At 40.5% G+C, this 17,603-nt stretch overlaps 1 protein-coding gene across 2 annotated transcripts in view; it reads left to right on the top strand.

Annotated features, from left to right (window-relative positions):
• Positions 1-17,603, top strand: part of TGFA (transforming growth factor alpha) — a 129,312-nt gene that overhangs the window by 91,898 nt on the left and 19,811 nt on the right. Inside the window, exon 3 of one of the 2 annotated variants that reach the window (XM_027865565.1) lies at positions 10,885-11,002. In XM_027865565.1, coding sequence (XP_027721366.1) covers positions 10,885-11,002 — 118 coding nt within the window. Of the gene's footprint in view, positions 1-10,881; positions 11,003-17,603 lie in introns of both variants that reach the window. The other variant, XM_027865564.1, reaches the window with a different exon arrangement.

Below are 17,603 nucleotides of genomic sequence, written 5' to 3'. Positions count from 1 at the left end.
TCTATCTATCTATCTCTCTCTCTCTATCTCTCTCTTTCTCTCTCTCTGTCTCGTAGTTGATTTTTATTGCCTGATTCCATTGTCTATTAAGCACTAAAATCTTAAAGTCTCTAATAACAATGACAAACTATAATGCTCACCAACACAAACACACCCCCAACACTCATCAGTGTACTTTTACTAATAATTGTCTGATCCTGGAGTACTTAAGCATAGGATTAAACTTTTGGCAAATTAACTTCTTGGACCCTCAGTTTTCTCATCTGTAAAATGATTGGATTAGATTAGAGAATTGGAATACATGAGTTCCAAGGTCCCTTCCATCTGTGAAAACTTAATATCATGATGTATATATAATGACCAGAAGAACGAGACAGTAAATCCTCTCAAGAGTCCTGTGAGGTAAGCAGAAAGATCATTATTAGTCCTACTTTACAGATAAGGAAATATCACCATATTTCCTCCAAATGGAAAGAGCAGTGTACTTGGAGTCTCCAACCTTTGATCAAGTCCCACCTCCGCTATTTACTAGGAACATGTTTAACAATCACTTCCCCTTTTGGGGTCTCTGTTCCCTCAGCTGTAAAATGAGGGAACCAGACCAGATCCGGCTCCAAGCCTTGTGGTCCTGTAAACCAGGATTCAGAAAAGATTAAGTGACTAGGCCAGCAGCACAGCTATTGCTCACCCAGGTGACCTCACTCTTACCCCAGGGATCTGTTATAATACACTAACTAACAGACCAAAGTCACCCTCAAAAGTGAGATTTCATCATTGAGTTTCTAAAATATAGCAGAGTTTGTGAAAGAAGGTGGGGACTCTCCTACAATCCTTTCAGATTCATCCTACTGTTTCCACCTGGTTTCAGGTTCAGGTTCAGGTGGACCTGTCTGAATCAGAACTCCACAGGGAGCCCAAAGCTGATGGATGAGTCTGTAGGTAGATAATAGGACAAAGTCAGTCATATCTGAGGTGATGAGTTCCCCAAGGGCCATATTCATTAACTCATTTTATAGCCCTCAACACCATGTCACAGGGCTCCACCTATTAAAAATCACTTAATGATTGCTCTTAATGTTGATGACCATCAAATGATTACCCATATTCATTATTACCTGTTCCAGTACGAATCAAACAGATGGTAAATGAATAACAAGAAACTTTCGTGTTCCAGTACTGGACATTTTGTTTTGAGTAGCTCCAAATGAAAGAGAATAGAACCAAATCTATTGCTTTACATTACACTGATTTTGAAAGATCTATAAGTTCATGTGGGTACTTCCTCCATTGAGATAGGTTGCAAGTCTTCCACATTCAATGAGTTTCCATAGCCAAAAATATTCTGAAATTGAGACTCTGTATTTTATTAGGCTAGTCTTCAGACAAGAAATATATGGCCCATTACCTGGATCAGGGGTGGGGAACCTGTGGCCTCAAGGCCACGTGTGGCTCTCTAGGTCCTCAAGTGCAGCCCTTTGACTGTGAATTTGTTCTGTGAAGTTTGGATTCAGTCAAAGAACCCGCACCTAGAGGGCCACACGTGGCCTCGAGGCCACAGGTTCCACATCTCTGAGTCTTGGACAGTTTGGGAAGACTTTCCAACTTAAAAGCCTAGTAGACTAGTTTTCAAGAATCCAGTGTCACCTCCATGCCACAGTAAGGCTTTTGCTGGGCCTGAAAAACTGGAGCAGGTCTATGAAGAGTGTCCAGGAGACAGAAGGGACTGAAGATTATGCCATTTGAGGATTTGTTCAAGGAAGCAGAGATGTCTAGCCTAAAATATATATATGTATATGGACATTATAACTATGTAATTTCCTTTTCACTATACTCTCACACAGGGACTATAGATTCTGTACTGTGTCTTTAAGAGCTAACTAGAATGTTGATGAAAAGTTAGTTCGAGGTGACATTTTGGAATTATGATTATAACTATGACTATAAGGTTTGATTTGTTAGATATAACTTTTATAGTATCACTATTTTAAAGATGGATGACATGCTTAATAGCAGTGCAATGTTTTTGGACTGGAAAATCATAGGATTCTCCTAATTTTAGCAGGAGACCCAGAGGATAAAAATAAAGGACATTATAAGAATCTTGCAAAAAGAAATGTCCAAGAACTGAGATATTGCAAATTAATTCATAGTAAGGTTAGGTCTAGGAAGTCCACCAAGTCAGTTTTCCATGAATCGCCTGATGTATTTAAGCATTCAAAAACGCTAGAGACCTTAAAGTAAAGAATAGTACCTGGGACCTGATTTATGCACCTCCACCTAAGGAAGAGGAATGTTTGGTTGGTAGAGATGGTATAACTGGATGGGCAGAGATAAGAAGGCCCAAGCTGCCAACTCGCACTTGCCTCAGAAAGATTCAATCTTAACTGATTCTGGGACATCTCCTCCTGTGGGCCACAAAAACGAAACAAAGGAGATGAAGATTCAAAAACAGAAGCTCTCAGGAAACATTTTGAAGGAGGGAACTGTGGACAAAGCTATTCTACCTGGAATGATAGTGCCACAAGGAAATGAGGCCAACAACAGCAACAGCAGCAAAGAGCAGGAATTAGAGGATCAACTGTTTATGCTTCTGAAGCATAGAGTAGAATAGCTTGAGAAGAATTTCCAAGAGAAGAGAAGCAGCTAGAGAATTTAAAGAAACAATAAGGAAGAAGTCTTAAAGGGGCAGCTGGAATATGCTACGCAAGAGCATTGTGCTCCAATGGAAGAATGAAGTTGGAGCAAGAAGAGTTTTGAAGCAGTCATTCAAGCCAAGGAATGAGAGTTAGAAAAGACCAAGAAAAAGAAAGAGAAGGTGAGAGAAGAGAAGGAAAAGACTGTCAAACTGATGAATTATGTGCTAGAACAGAGGTGTCAAATAAACACTGGAACCGCATTAAAATATAATTGGGAAATATTTAACAAAATAAATAAAAATACAATAAAACATAAATAATGATAATTTGTGGTTTTCTAAGTCAATATACAACCCCAGGGATCCTTAACAGGTTTAGCAGCCTATTTCTATTTGAATTTGACACCACTGTGCTAGAGAACCAGCTCCAAAATATCATTTTTGAGGCTGCCTCTTTGCACCCAGTTTCGGCTCATCTTGAATCAACAGACCGATGAAGTGGAAGGTAGACTGTCCCATTTGTTAATGGGATATTGAATCTAAGACCAAATGCTCCCTGGTCCTGAGCAACTGCCTCAACAAGATAGTTGAGAAACTAAGTTCAAAAATGAAAGACATGTTGTTTTCATTAAAGAAAGAAAAGCCAAGCCCTTACTCTGAACACCAAGCTCCAGGTAACATGTGACTGAGGTACAAGGAGACTTCAACATGAATCTAGAAAGACATAGTGCAGGAGTGGACCTGCTCTGGTATATGGTAGCTGTAGCCCTTTGGGAAGGAAACCTAGGCAAATTACACTGAACTTTTCCCAACTTGGCAAACTTCTGCCTTCATCATTGGGTTTAATACTACCTTGTTTGCCGTAGCAGCACCCCAACTTTGGGTATGATTTCTACTTGTCACTTTTAACCACTATGCCCTCATCATATAATGAATGGAGCGGGGATTGGTGCCCCCCCTTTACCTATAAAACATACACATTGACGTTTTGTAAGGAAGCTGGGAACTGAGGAAACTGGATGGCTAAGATATCTTACTGCAGGAGAAAGATATGGTTTATCTTTCTTAGGTGGATTTAAAAGTCATCTTGAAAATAAGATGTCTTTTCCTAGAAATAAAATGTATCAGCTGCTCAGCTGGGTGGTTTGGGTTTTGTTTTGTTTTTTTACTTTCTTTCCTTTTCAGCTCCAAGAAAGCTTCACAAAACAAACCCTAGCAGCTCACATTGATTACAGCAGAGAAAGCGGCTGAATCCAGGAGCACATGATACACCATTAGTAAACATCAATCAGGAAGGCCAAGTCAGGTCTCACTGCCTCACTGCAGATGTGCTATACTAAGACCTCACCCAAGCATGGTTTCCTTTGTGCACTGATTCAGGCTGCTTAGTGCCTTAGCTGTAAAGACTCCTAGGGTACAGACACACCTCAGAGTATAGTTACATTGCTAGCCCATCTGAACCCTCTAAATGTTTAGGTTCAGGTAGATAGGACTAGAGTTCTGATGAGAATTATGATCAGCCCATACCATTTACCTAGATCAGGTATAAGAACAGACAGGTCAAGGGGCTGGAAGAGAGCCAGGACTATTCATCTAGCAATCAGACTGATTTACAATGTCCCAGGGAACACTGGACAAATTGTTACTCAAGTGACTAGGCATAATTCCTGTTAATGAATTATATGTGCAATGCTGCTGTGTTTTTATTTGTAAATGCTATCACATGCATTTTTATTTTCTTTCTTATTATTACTATTCTTAGTATTTTATTGATTTCTTCCATATTGAAGGCAGCCTGTGTGTCAGCATAGTTTTAAGAAAAGGGGAATTTTGCTTACTAAAGGAAAATAAGCTAGTTTGATCTCCCTTATTCTTTGGTTGTGAGACAAGTCATCACTGCTTAGTTCCTGATGCTTGTCATTTCAGAGGTCAGGAAAAGTATTAGCATGAACAAGTTGGATTGGATATCCTATAAAGTCCCATTCAGCTCTAAATCAACGATCCTTTGAATGCCTGGTTCTTGGTGATCTATATGAAATGTTTTATTGGTACGCATCTGTTAGCTGGAGCATGACTGGACAATGTCTCCAAACGAAGAACTTCACTTCTACAAATAATCAGGTATCCAAATGAGGAACCCATCAAGTCAGAAACTTTCCCTTGGAAGAGCACCATATGGTCCTTAAGATTTTATGATCCCAGAATCACCAGAGTTCAGGATGTTCCCATTCGTTTGGGAAGACTGCTCAAGGTATTGCTCCATATTATGATAGAAGATCAAATTGCATGAATCGGATGGAAAATCAAATAATCAAATAGAAACAGGCTCATTGATATCTTCCCCTTGCCCATACTCATCTCCATGAACCTTGTCTGGTACTTTTGATTCATTCATGCAGCCCTGATATGTACATCTTCCTTTACTTTATAACTCACTGATAACGGTATTTCACTACCTAGAATAGCTTGTAGTTCTCTGTATATAGTCACTCTCATAGATAGCTTCTGAAAAGATCAAAGAAGACAATCCCAACAAAAGTCCCTCTGGAGACCCTACTATTTATATTTCTCCTCCCAGGGAAGTATTCTTTTATATCTACCTTTTGTTTCTTATCTCTAAGGCAGTCCCCTATCCGAGATACAAACATTCCCTAAAATCTCATGGTGTCCCAGTTGTTTTAATAGTCTTTTTGTGAAGCCTTATCAAAGGTTTTTGGGGAAATCCAAATAAATTACGTTTACTGATTTCATCTGTCCATATTATTTACCCCTCAGGAAGTCTAGTAGGTAACTGAGAAGCAATGTGGATATACAGAGAAGCAATGCAGACATTGTTGTTCATTCATTTCAGTTGTGTCTGACTCTTTGTGACCCCATCTGGGGTTTTCTTGGTAAAGATACTGGATTGCTTTGCCATTTCATTTTCTAGTTCATTTTGCAGATGAGAAAATGGAAGCAAACAGGGTGAAATGATTTGCCCAGAGTCATACAGCTAGTAAGTGTCTGAGGTTGGATTTGAATTGAGGAAGATGAGTCCTCCTGATTTCCCAGAGCAGCGTTTTATCCACTAAACCCACCTAGCAGACATACAGAGAAGCAATGCAGAGGGGTTGTTTATTGAGTCACCTCTTTTTCTACATGAATTGTGGAATTTCACTTCCATAGCTAACTTGCCCAACCAGTCATATAGCTAATCAGTAACTGAACCAAAACTAGAACTGAATTTAATTCAGGCTATTTTTTAAAAGTATAATGGGAGAACAGATCTGGTATTTGGGGTGGTGACTAGCACCCCTACAATTTGGACTTTAATTACCCTTTAGAAATGACGAAGGATCCAGGCTCATACTGTTAGCCAAATACTGAAAATGAAGGACTTAACACCACCCCAAATACACCATGAAAGGTCCAGAGCACAAGATAGAAAGAGGTCATAGGAAAGTCACAAGGACAGACTTCTTAAAATGCTTATCTATTGTGTTTCAAATGTTTCTTATGCGAGAAATGAATTTGTTGGAGGTTGTTGGTGCCAGATTTAGTGCTAGCTTTAGCCCTACTGATGCTCGGAACTCCTAAGCTCAATCGATCCACCAGCTTCAGACTTTTTAGTAATACAAACTATAAGCAGGTATCACTGTGCCTGGATAGACCACAGCTCTTAACACTCCATATGCACTGCCATTCAGAGTTGTGAGAAACAAACAAAATGAGAGTGCTTAGAGTAGTAGAAAGTATTAATAATTTACCCTGCGTTTTTTAAATCAGCCACTCCAGTATCTTGGCCAAGAAAGCCCCAAATGGGGTCATAAAGAGTTGGATGTGATGAAACAACAGAACAGCAAACAGTAACAGTATGAGATAGAGTAGGTATTATTATTATTATTCCTATATGAGGATCCTCCTCCCTCCCTCTCTCCTGTAAAAACTAAATCACTTGATCACAGTCATATAACTAATTAGTGTCAAAACTTAAACTATGGTAGAAATCAAGGCTCTTTGCTTCTGTTCCTGTGTTATTTCCCGTACATCATAATACTTTATAGTACTTGTGATAATTAAAACTGGATTTTCTTTAAAAACTTTATTAATAAAATATATAAAGTGAAATAAGGTAGAAGGGGATAGCAGAACATTAGGGGAGTTCATTACTTAAACGAATCCTGCCTCCTCTACTTATCACCTGTGTGACAAGGGGAAAATCATTTTCCCTTTCTGGTCTAAATTTTCCTCATCTGTAAAATGAGAAAATTAGACCAAATGCTCTCTAACATCCTTTCCAACTTTTGAATATTGTGATCTCATGTATCCCTGAGAGTAGGAGCCACAGGTAATCAGCAGAGAAAGTATCACTGGAGAGTGATGTCTCTGGTCCATTGACACACCCTCACCAGTCACTATGCCATCACATGAAGTAATTGATGGGAAAGCACTTTTTAAAAAGTAGCTATCCAGACCATATTTGTAATTATCATCATTATTTGAACCTATATCTTAATTGTACAATTTGATCCTCAATTCTACTTCGACACATTGCAAGAGTATGACTCTACCATGAGCTTGTAGGCATTCTAAATGTGCAGGGCCTGTGAGAGATGTGTTCTTGGGTGAGTTGTTTCTCCTCTTTGGGCCTATTCTGAAGTGTTTGGGACTGGGAGGGAGGGGGTAGTTACAGAAGAATTAGACTTACCACTCAACCTGAAATCAAGAAGGAGGTTGTTCAACACTCACCAGTCAAAGGTGGCAGCAAAGAAGATGAAATGGGCAACAAGTGAAGGGCTGCTGTTTACATGTTCAAAATAGGACATGGACTTATAAGAAAAAGACCTTTGCGAGACCTTTGAGCATGGTGGTCTTTAGTCCACAGTAGGAGGAAAGAGGCCATGCTGATCTTGAAAAAGGCTGCCTCTTGGCCTTGGAGCACCATCACACCAAGCTGAAAGAACTCTTAGATTCATAGTCATTCCTTACAGTAGGGCAGCTTGGGAGGTATGGGTGAAGGTTGGGAGGGGGGGTTTGTTAGGGAGGAGAATGGAATCTTACCCATTTGTTTTCATATTTCAGCTATCATGAGTAGGAACATGCCAATCAGTGAAGGCACACGGGAGATGAAAGTTTCTAAATGGAAGATTCTAGAAAAGGGGAGAGGGTAGGCAGGCTGGAAGAAGACGTGTCTAGATCAGAGACCGACAGCCTGTCATAAAAGAAAGTCTGGACTCAGAAATGCTTCCAGCTATCACACAGGGGTCTCACTTTCTTTATCAAATGAGATTTTATACACACACACACACACACACACACACACACACACACATGTATGTATAAAGTACTTTGCCAAGCTTAAAGCCTTATCCAAGTGTTAACTATTATCATTATTATTATCATCTGTCAATGTAATACCCAGTCTGCTTGTGAGCTAATAGATGGGAAAGTGCTTTGGTAAGTAAAAAACTCTTTAGAAATGGAAATTTGTTGTTGTCTGGATCTCTACTAGGCCCGGCTCTCTCAGGGTGATTTTAGTGGCTTTAAGGCAGTAGGTTTGTTATTGTTGTTATTTAATTCAATCAGCAAGCATTTATTAAGCACCCATGATGATCCAGGGCTCAGGATGCAAATGCACGAGTGAGACAGACCCTATCCTCAGGAAGCTCATTCTATCAAGTATGATTTTTCCTTCAGAAGCACGTGTACTTTTCTGATGCTGATGAGGTTAGGGGCAGGCCCTCAGGATTGGGTCAGAATTGAATCATGGGTGTCTGGATTTGTTAGTCTTAAGGTGGGGTAGTGGTAGTTGTGGGAGAGAGGCTGGAAACAGAACAGTCAAGATAGCTGTTGTGTGGGAAGGGGTGTATGTAGTCCAAGGAACACTGGGAGTCTTAAAGGCAAAGACAAAGATTCTTGACCATTTTTTTTCTTTAAAACTGAAATGTGATCCCTGAAGAAGGCAGGGTAGGGGAAGAAAGGGGTATAAGTATTTATAGTATTTCTTTAGTGCCTACAATGTGCCAGACACTGTGTTAAGCACTTTACAAATATTATCTCATTTGATCCTCACCTTAGCTCTACAAAATGGGTGCTCTTATCTCCATTTTTACAATTGAAAAACCTGAGGCAAACGGAGGTTAAATGACTTGCCCAGGGTCACCCAGTTAGTAAGTAACTGAGGCTGGATCTGAATTCAGATTTTCCTGACTCTAGGCCCAGTGATCTATTCACTGTGCCATGAGCTGCCTTAGTGATAGGTAACCACAAAAGTACCTGGTCTGGGAGTGAGATCTGCATTCAACCACATCCTGGCTCTGCCACTTACTAACTATGTGTAATTTTAGAACTAAAAGGAACCTTAGAGATTATCTAGACTACATGCTTTCACTTTACAGATGAATAAATATGGTCTTAGAGAGGGGAAAAATAATTTGCTTGGGTTCCACCGATACTAGATAGATGAGCCAAGATTCAAACCCAGTTCTTGAAGGTAATTTGGAATTTAGAGGCATTCATGAAAGTGACCAACCGGCCAATGAACTTGAAAGCTCCCTTATTTCAGACATTTTAACTTACACAAGGGAAGTCATCAGGCATAACTTAAGATAGAAGTAAGGGTCAAGGGAAAAACAGTTCAGGGCATCTGGATTTTAGTCACCTAAGGCAGGTGCTTGGCTGTGACCATCCTGAGACTGCAGCAGCAGCAGCACAAAGTGGGGCAGGGATGGTCCTCTGAGAAGCTCCTCTCGACACTTGACACAACCAAGTGATAGGAAATACCTGTCATTTCTCCGAGTTCTATAGAGGATGCCTAGGTTCTGTGAATGCAGGTGAGAGACAAGAGTGTCCCAGGGAGGTTGGGGTCCACTGAGGAATGTCTGATTGATTTCTCATCTCAGTAGGGAGATCCCAGGGATCGACTAGTGAGGCCCAGTGGAGTACAGCATGAGACAGGTAGTTTCTAGCATGAACCATTTCTGATACAGAATATTAGAGAAAAGAGGCCCGATAGGGGATGCCAGGAAACAGGAGGGGATGTATCTGGAATGAAGACAACCTGTCACAAATAAACCTTATTTAGATCTCAAACAGTTATCACCCCCTCAAAAATAACACCAAGTTTGGGAGGATGGTTCATGGAAGGGATTTCTACAGTCATCTAGTGTAGCCTTTTCGTTTTACAGGTGAGAGAAACTGAGTCTTAGAGAGAGGGAGTGACTTGCTACTAAGAGCCAAAATTCAAAATTACATCTTCAGATTTCAAATCCAGTGCTTTTTTCCACTGCTTCTAGTGACCATGAATCTTCTCTAAGCCTCAGTTTCCTCATTTGTAAAAATGAGAAAAAATTATTTTCAAGGGACTTTTCAACTCTGACATACTGTGTGTAAGTCAGATATGATTCTAGCAATGTTGTCACAGGCATGTGACTTGATTCCAAACTCTTAAGAGACAGTGTGGGTGGCAGTCAGAGTGACACAGCTGTTTCTGAACTTGGGCCAATGACTTTTATGCCAGCTGTGCCTGAAACTTGCAATGAGACATTAAATACATGTCTTAAACTCCTTTCTTGCTCCTCAGTTCCCTTACTTATAAAATGAGTTGTGAGGAATAGCTAATAAAATTGATGTTGGTTTTCAAGTGGAAAATGCTGTAGCATCCTGGCAACTTCCAATAACCCTTAATCCTTCCCCCACCCCACCTCCCCAGTAAAGAGGCTGAAAATGTCATCCTAAAGCAGCTGAAATTTATGTGGTGAACATCACCTCCATCTCTGCCAAGAATGTTTAAATTAACTATTAAATGTGTATAATAATAATGTACATTTACTTAGTGCTTTAAAGTCCGCAGAGTCCTTTGTAAACATTATCTCATTTGAATCATACAACAACCTTCCAAGGTAAGTATTGCAAGTGTCATCCCTATTTTACAGATGAGCATACTGAGGCTTGGCAAGTTTAAATCACTGGTAGAATCAGGATTCGAATCCTGTTGTCTTGTAAGTCTAATGTGCTTTCCATTACATTGTGATGCCTCACACATAGATCAAATAACCTGTGTTTCATTAGGGATTTCTGACAAGTTTGGCGTTCTCTCCTCAAAATTTACCATCTAGTAACTTTTGCCCATAATCATTCCTTTGTGGGCAACGGGATGACATATCATCAGTGTTCTGCACAGAGCAAACACTTAATAAGTGTTTACTGAATGAATGATCGAAGTGCATTCCACCTAATGTCTGACTCCATTCCTTTTCTTGTCCCAGCAGGTCCCCCTATGGCAGCTGCAGTGGTTTCACATTTTAATGACTGTCCAGATTCCCATAGTCAGTTCTGCTTTCATGGAACCTGTAGGTTTTTGGTGGAAGAGGAGAAGCCAGCGTGTAAGTAAGTATCTCCTGGTCTCTGGACCTCTGAATCACCATGTGCAGGTGTGGTTCTATCAACCAGCATGAAATAGTTGACCTAATAGGTCATTTCCCACAAAATGAGATGGCTCCAAAGGTCTTTAACAGCTGGTGGTGGAGAAGAAGGATCAATTCATCAAGTTTTATCAAAGCACTATACTGAGTACAGTAGGGTATATCAAGAAGAATGAGATATGGGTTGTTCCCTTCAAGGTGTTTACTGTCTAATTGGGGAAATAATATATGTGCATGTAAAGATAACAGCAAGTCTCTCCCTCTTCTCTCTTCTCTCTCTTTCCCTTTTCCTTCTCCCCGTCTCCATTTCCCCCTTCTTCCTTTCTCCCTTCTGTCCCCCTCCCTTCTTCCCTCTTTCCTTCTCCCTTTTCCTTTCTCTCTCCTCCCCCTCTCCCTCCCTCCTTTCATCCTTCTGTCCATTTCCCTCTCTCTTCTCCCTTCACCTTTCTCTTTCCCTCTCCTTCTTCCTTCTGTCTCTGTTCTTCTCTCCTTCTCCTTTTCTTCTTTTCTCTTTCTCTCTCCTTCTTCTTTCCTACAATTCTATAGCTCAATGGTGTCAAACTCAGGGGCCACCAATCCAAGGATATATTATATCCCCAAGGATAAATCTCTGTGGGCCACACATTGACTTAATTTTAAGCTGTAATATTATCTATGTTTTGTTTGTTTTTTGTTAATTTTGTTAAATATTTCCCAGTTACATTTTAATCTGCTTCAGGTTGCACTTGGGAGTACTATGGGCTAATATGGTTTAGATCACAACCCTCCATATCTTATTAGATGGCTAATTGTTGTTGCTTTAAAAAAAAATGCATCATCTGATATTTCACATTCTATTTTGCATGGGATCATAGAACTCAAGCTAGAAGGGAATCCAAAAGAGATCTACTCCACTACCCTTACCTTACAAATTAGGAAATTGAAGCCCAGGCCGATGAAGAGATTTGCCCAGGGTCACTCAGGTAGCAAGGGACAAAGGTGGGAAGTGAATCCAGGTCCTCTGACTCCAGAGCCGCCAGAGCTCTTTGCACTCACTGTGTCATGCTGCCTCTAAATGTCATCAGGTCCATATTCAAAGTTGTCCCAACTCACCAGGACCTGACGGAACCGTCGTTCCATTGGCATGGCCCTAGAGAGTTCATGGTTACCTCCATGATATTGGGCATGGGACTTGAGAAGAATCTGGTTGCAATGAATATCAAGGTCATCCTTAATTGAACATGATTTATTAAATTGGTGTTGGGGATCCCAAGACAAACTGTACAGAAAATTAAATAGATGACCAAGAAGCCTCTGAAAAGTAGGCTTGAGGGTGTTTGTGTGAGGGTGTGTCAGAGAAGGACTTTGGTGCCACTAGATAGTATCTGGTTAGTAGCACATACGATAAGTACCATTGGAGGCCCAAGAAGGCTGTGCAGAAGAGAGCAGATCATAGAAACAGTACAATTAGGTGCAGAAAACACTGAATTTTGAATCAGAAGATCGGGGTTTGAATTCTGGTTCTGCTATGCACTGGCTAGGCCTCAGTTTCGTCATCTATAAAATCAAGGGTATGGACTAAGATCTTTAAAATCCTTCCAACTCTAAAGTGTGATTACATGAAACTATTTTTTTTCAATAATAGATAGGATTTGAAAAGGTACAGAGAAGGTAGGGAGAGCAGTCCATGTGAAAGAGTCAAAGAGATGAGAACACAAGGCATTCTCAAGGGACTGTGAGGAGCCCACTTTGACTGACATAGAGTAGAAGGACAGCAGAAGGTAAATGTTCATCATTTTGAAAAGGTAAATTGGGGCCAGTTTGTGGAGGTCTGTGGAAGGCACAGTGCTAAACTGATAAGTTTGGATTTTATTCTAAAATCAGTGGGGAGCCACTGAATATTTTTGATCCTGGGTGGGGAGGCATGACCAAAATGATGTTTAGAGGGTATTTATTGAATAGCAGATTGATTGGAAAGGAGTTGAAGGCAGGGACATCAGTCTGGGGTCTTCTTGGACAAGTAATTTCCTCTCTCCCATTATCCTGTTTTCTCAGCTGTAAAATGAGAAGTTTGGATCGGATAAACTGTGAGGTCCTGTCCAGACCTGAGTTTCTTTGTTTCTGTGATTTGGAAGCTAGTCTGATAGCCTAAGAATTAAATGATAAATTTAAAGTTTTCTTCTTGTATTCTGTGTTTGTGATTTGAATTGAGGCCTTCCTCTTTCCAGAGCTTTTGACCAAGCTCATAGCCCAACCACCTCCCCCTCTCTTAGAAATTATGCAAGGTTTAGGAAGCCAACATTTGCAAAGCACTGTGACATCCTCAGAAGAAAGGTTCTGCATAATTTTTTTAAATAGCCATTATCATTACTTATCATCATCATTAGCATTACTAAAATACCAATTAGGTCACTCATTAACTGGGAGCTGGACAGGATGAATGTGGTATCCAGACACCCGCAATCTGACCAGGAAGGAAATGTTTTGTCTTTCATTCTAAAACATGAGAGAGTTTCACTGTATTACTGAGATAGACAAGTGACATTCTGACCAGGAAGGAAATTTTTTGTCTTCCATTCTAAAACGTAAGAGAGTTTCAGTGAATTACTATGAGATAGACAAGTGACATTCTTTCTTTCCTTGGGCCACAGAAGAGATTTAGTTGGCAAGAAAAGATGGCTTTGGCCTAAGTTGGGAGTGGGAATCTCTGAGCTCCTGATAAAACAAGTTCCCCCTCTAAAATGATCTCTTTCTGAGTAGTAAGAAATAGATGGGTATATACTGAAAAACAACACTGATTATAGACCATAATCAGGTTTTATATGAGCCAGACTTGGGGGGTGGGGTAGAGTACAGCCTATATTTGGACCAATGTGGTAATTGGGGAGACAAGATAGGAGTTCATGTAAATATTTATATGTCTGAGTGACAAAACACTGAAGCAAGCCCTGGCCAGCTAGTTATAGCCATAGAGAATAAAACACACAAATGTACTACACTTTTGGATTCTTCTAGAATTATGGCCCTAGAAATGTGAGCTTTATCAAAACAATATTAATCAGAGCCAATTTTCCACAGGTAATTAGGGATTAGATGTCTAGAGAAAGCCAAAATGGCTTTTGACACTGTAAAGTACAAGAGGGAAAAAAAGTTAAAATTGACTTGGGCATATATAGATAATTCTCAACAAAGATGTCCAATGATAATAATACTTATTGTTGACAATTTATATCTAAGATTAGTCCTCTGGTTTTCCACCACCTCTGTGTGTCTCCCTGCTAGCTTCTATCTATATTAGAAAACTTGATTTGAAAAATATCTATTCCAGGACAATAACAAATAAATAAAGTTGTGGGAAACATAAAACTAGAAATGGTCACACCAGTACTTTTGCCCTGAGGGCAATGACATCACCAAGTGGGGAATCAGAATGGTTGGAATATTTCTATCCCAAAGACACATCCAAGTTCCCTAGGTTATTTGTACCCCAAAGCTACCTGTATAAAACCTGAAGAAACCTTTGGGGGGAAAACTTTTTTCAAAAGGTAACCAAAAGTTTTAAGTATGTTAATCCCAACTATCAGTGACATAGTTTGAAATTTCATACCTTGTTCAAAATACTTCTAGGTAATTGAGCATCCCAGAATCTGCCTCCCACCAAAAAATATGAGACCAAGTTACCAAAAAGCCAAGAAAAACACTCTTAATCCGTTACCTCATTTCATTTCTGTGAAACTTAGAAAAGTGTGTTTAAGTGGGGAAGGTTTTTTGTTTTGTTTTTTCTAATTTTTAGTTGTGTGGAAGTCTCTTTTCTGAGTATGTTTAAGCAGTGACTGGATCACTGGGAGATGTTAGAAAGGGACCTTCCTGAGGCTTCTTGTGTGGAGCTCTTGGTGATTTTAAGTCCGATGAATAATTGAGGGAACCCAAAAATGGGAACAAAGAAACAGATACACATTCATTTCACTTTTAACAGACATTTATTAAGCAACCATTACATGTATGGCCTATGCTAGACTTTCAGGATAAAAAGATGAAACCAGACAGTCCCTGACCTCAAGGAGCTTTCAATCCAGTTGAGGGAAACAAGGCAAGATACACTGATCACAACTATTTAAATTAGAATATAATCAGCACATCTTAATGCTGCTTGACCCCTGAACTTTACTATTTATGTTGAGGGACTAAGACAGGGGTGGGGAACCTGCGGCCCTCTAGGTCCTCAAGTTCGACCCTTTGACTGAATCCAAACTTCACAGAACAAATCCTTTTATTAAGGGGATTAGTCACTAAGATGACCAGGGCCTTTCCCTAGAAGCCACTATCCAGGAGAGTGCCCTTTATTTCCCCCCTTAGGTGGAACATTGGCTACCTTGAGCTGTAACCCTCCAGGGTCCCATGGTTCTTGACCATCATGTTCCTCTCTCAGGATCCACTTTCCCACCAGGACTGTCTGCCCTCAGCTTACCTCCTTGCCTGGGGACCTGCTTTCAGACTGCTAACACTCACACCCAAAAATAAATCCAGGCCTAGCTTTCCTTACTTCCTCTACCTTACCTTTCCACTGTGTGCCCTGGCACCCTCGTAAATTATTAACAAACTCTCCTTCATCCTAGACCTCTTCCTCTCACATTCCTTCCTTCTTCTGGTACTCACTGAAACCCTCGGTTTTTACTGAACACAGCATGTAGCATCTTCTCCAAAGCTAGCTGCTCCTCTCTCACGCAGGCCTAGCCAGCAGAATTGGAAAATTACTTTTTACTTATTGCCCCTTTCAGACCCTCCTTCTACCACTATCCTGAAGCGGCCACTTCTCTAAAGTTCACTCTTTTCTGTTTTTGTTGCCCTGACCTTCTGACTCCACAGTCATGACCTCCAGTCTGTTTCAACCAAACACAAGAGCGGTCATTTCTTCACCCACGCCTTGTTGCGGCCACCTAACCCAATCCCTGGAGAACTGAATCTGTCCCAGGTGCCAGCATGCCTAAATAAGGCTTTGGAAAGGCACCATCATCCTTCCTGTGTCCTAGGGTCACAGCCTCACAATCATCCTTGACTCTGCCCTCTCCCTAGTCTTATCTAATTTGCCCTCACGTTTTTCACATCTTTTCCCATCTCCTCTCTCACACAGCCAACAACCCAGTCCAAGCCATTATCACCTCTAATCTAAACTGGCTCCATAGCCTCCTAATTGGTCTCCTTGCTTCCAGTCTCTCTCCTTTCCAAGCCACGTTCTACACATCTGCCAGAATCATCTTAAAGCACAGATCTGACCGTGCTGAAAAAATCTGTAGGGACTCTTAACTGACTCTGTGATAAATAAAACACAAACTTCTCAAACCGTCATTTAAAGCCCTCCAGAATTTGACTCCAACCTCTTGGGATTGTGGAAAATTAATTCAAACTTTGCATAACGGTTGGCAGGAACCTCCAAAGTCCCTTTCAGCCCTATGGAAGCACTTTTTCATTGTAGTGTATTCCTCTTCACACACTGTTACCTAAACTCGTTTTCCATCTCCTGCCTCCCTGTCTTTGTCCGGACCCCCATATCCTAGACTACACTCTCTCTTCACTTTAACCTCTTAGACCCCCTCGTCCTACCTTTTCCAGTAAATCTTCTTTGATCTCTCAGTCATGACTGTCCTCTCCCTTCTTTCATTAACTTACATTTACTTATTTATGTACATGCTAGAAAATGTAAACTTCTCTGAGGGCACAATGTTGTCTTGTTTTTTTTTTTCCTTATTGAAATCTCAGCCTCTTACATGGTACCTTGCCCATATTCAGTACTTAATAAAGGTCAGCTAGCTGTGATTGAGAATAATATTATAGTAGAGGCTAGAATTATTATGGAGAGGTGACAAAGATCTCAGAGAAGGTGGTATAATCTAAAGCCGTGAACTTCAAAGGAGAAACGGTTAGTCATGTTGGCAGAACAAAGGTCTGGATGCGGTAATAGGGAACAGAGATTACCTTGTGAATTGGGAGTGGGGGGAGCTCGAGAGAAAGGGCAGACTTTGGAAAGAGCCCAAGTGGCAAAGAGTACCCTGAATTCTATACACTCAATTTGCCTTTCTATGAACCTGGCAACCCTGGGAGATTTAGCCATATTCTAGATTTCTATAGGCACAGGAGTCTGTCATGTTATAAAATCCTGTTCAAATAAGGATAACTCACAGTTCCATATAACATTTTAAGATTACAAAACACTTTACACATGGCAACCCTTTAAAGTAGTAGAAATATTATATATACCTGTTTTACAAATGAAAACACGGAGATGTCACACGATTTGCCCAGGGCCAAGCAGTTGAACCTAGGTCTTCCAATTCCAAGACCAGTGTTATTTATACTATATGATGAAAAATAGTGACTTATAGAGTAGCCATTGACAGATCTCTTCATTCCTTTGATGCTCTGGATCCTCATCCAGGTCCTGCCCTCTAACCACATGTGGTCTCCCCCACCCCTTGGTCTCTATCCTAGGCCCTCTTCTCTTCTCCCTCTATGGTACTTCATTAGATAACCTCATCAGTTCCCATGGATTTAATTCACCTCTATGCTGATGATTCTGAAATCTACCTGTC

This window comes from Vombatus ursinus, unplaced genomic scaffold (assembly GCF_900497805.2).
Source record: "Vombatus ursinus unplaced genomic scaffold, bare-nosed wombat genome assembly UNPS02014778.1, whole genome shotgun sequence".
In the NCBI taxonomy this organism is placed as follows: Eukaryota; Metazoa; Chordata; class Mammalia; order Diprotodontia; family Vombatidae; genus Vombatus; species Vombatus ursinus.
Note: the sequence above shows the minus strand (reverse complement) of the source record. Positions and strands in the feature narration are given on the sequence as shown.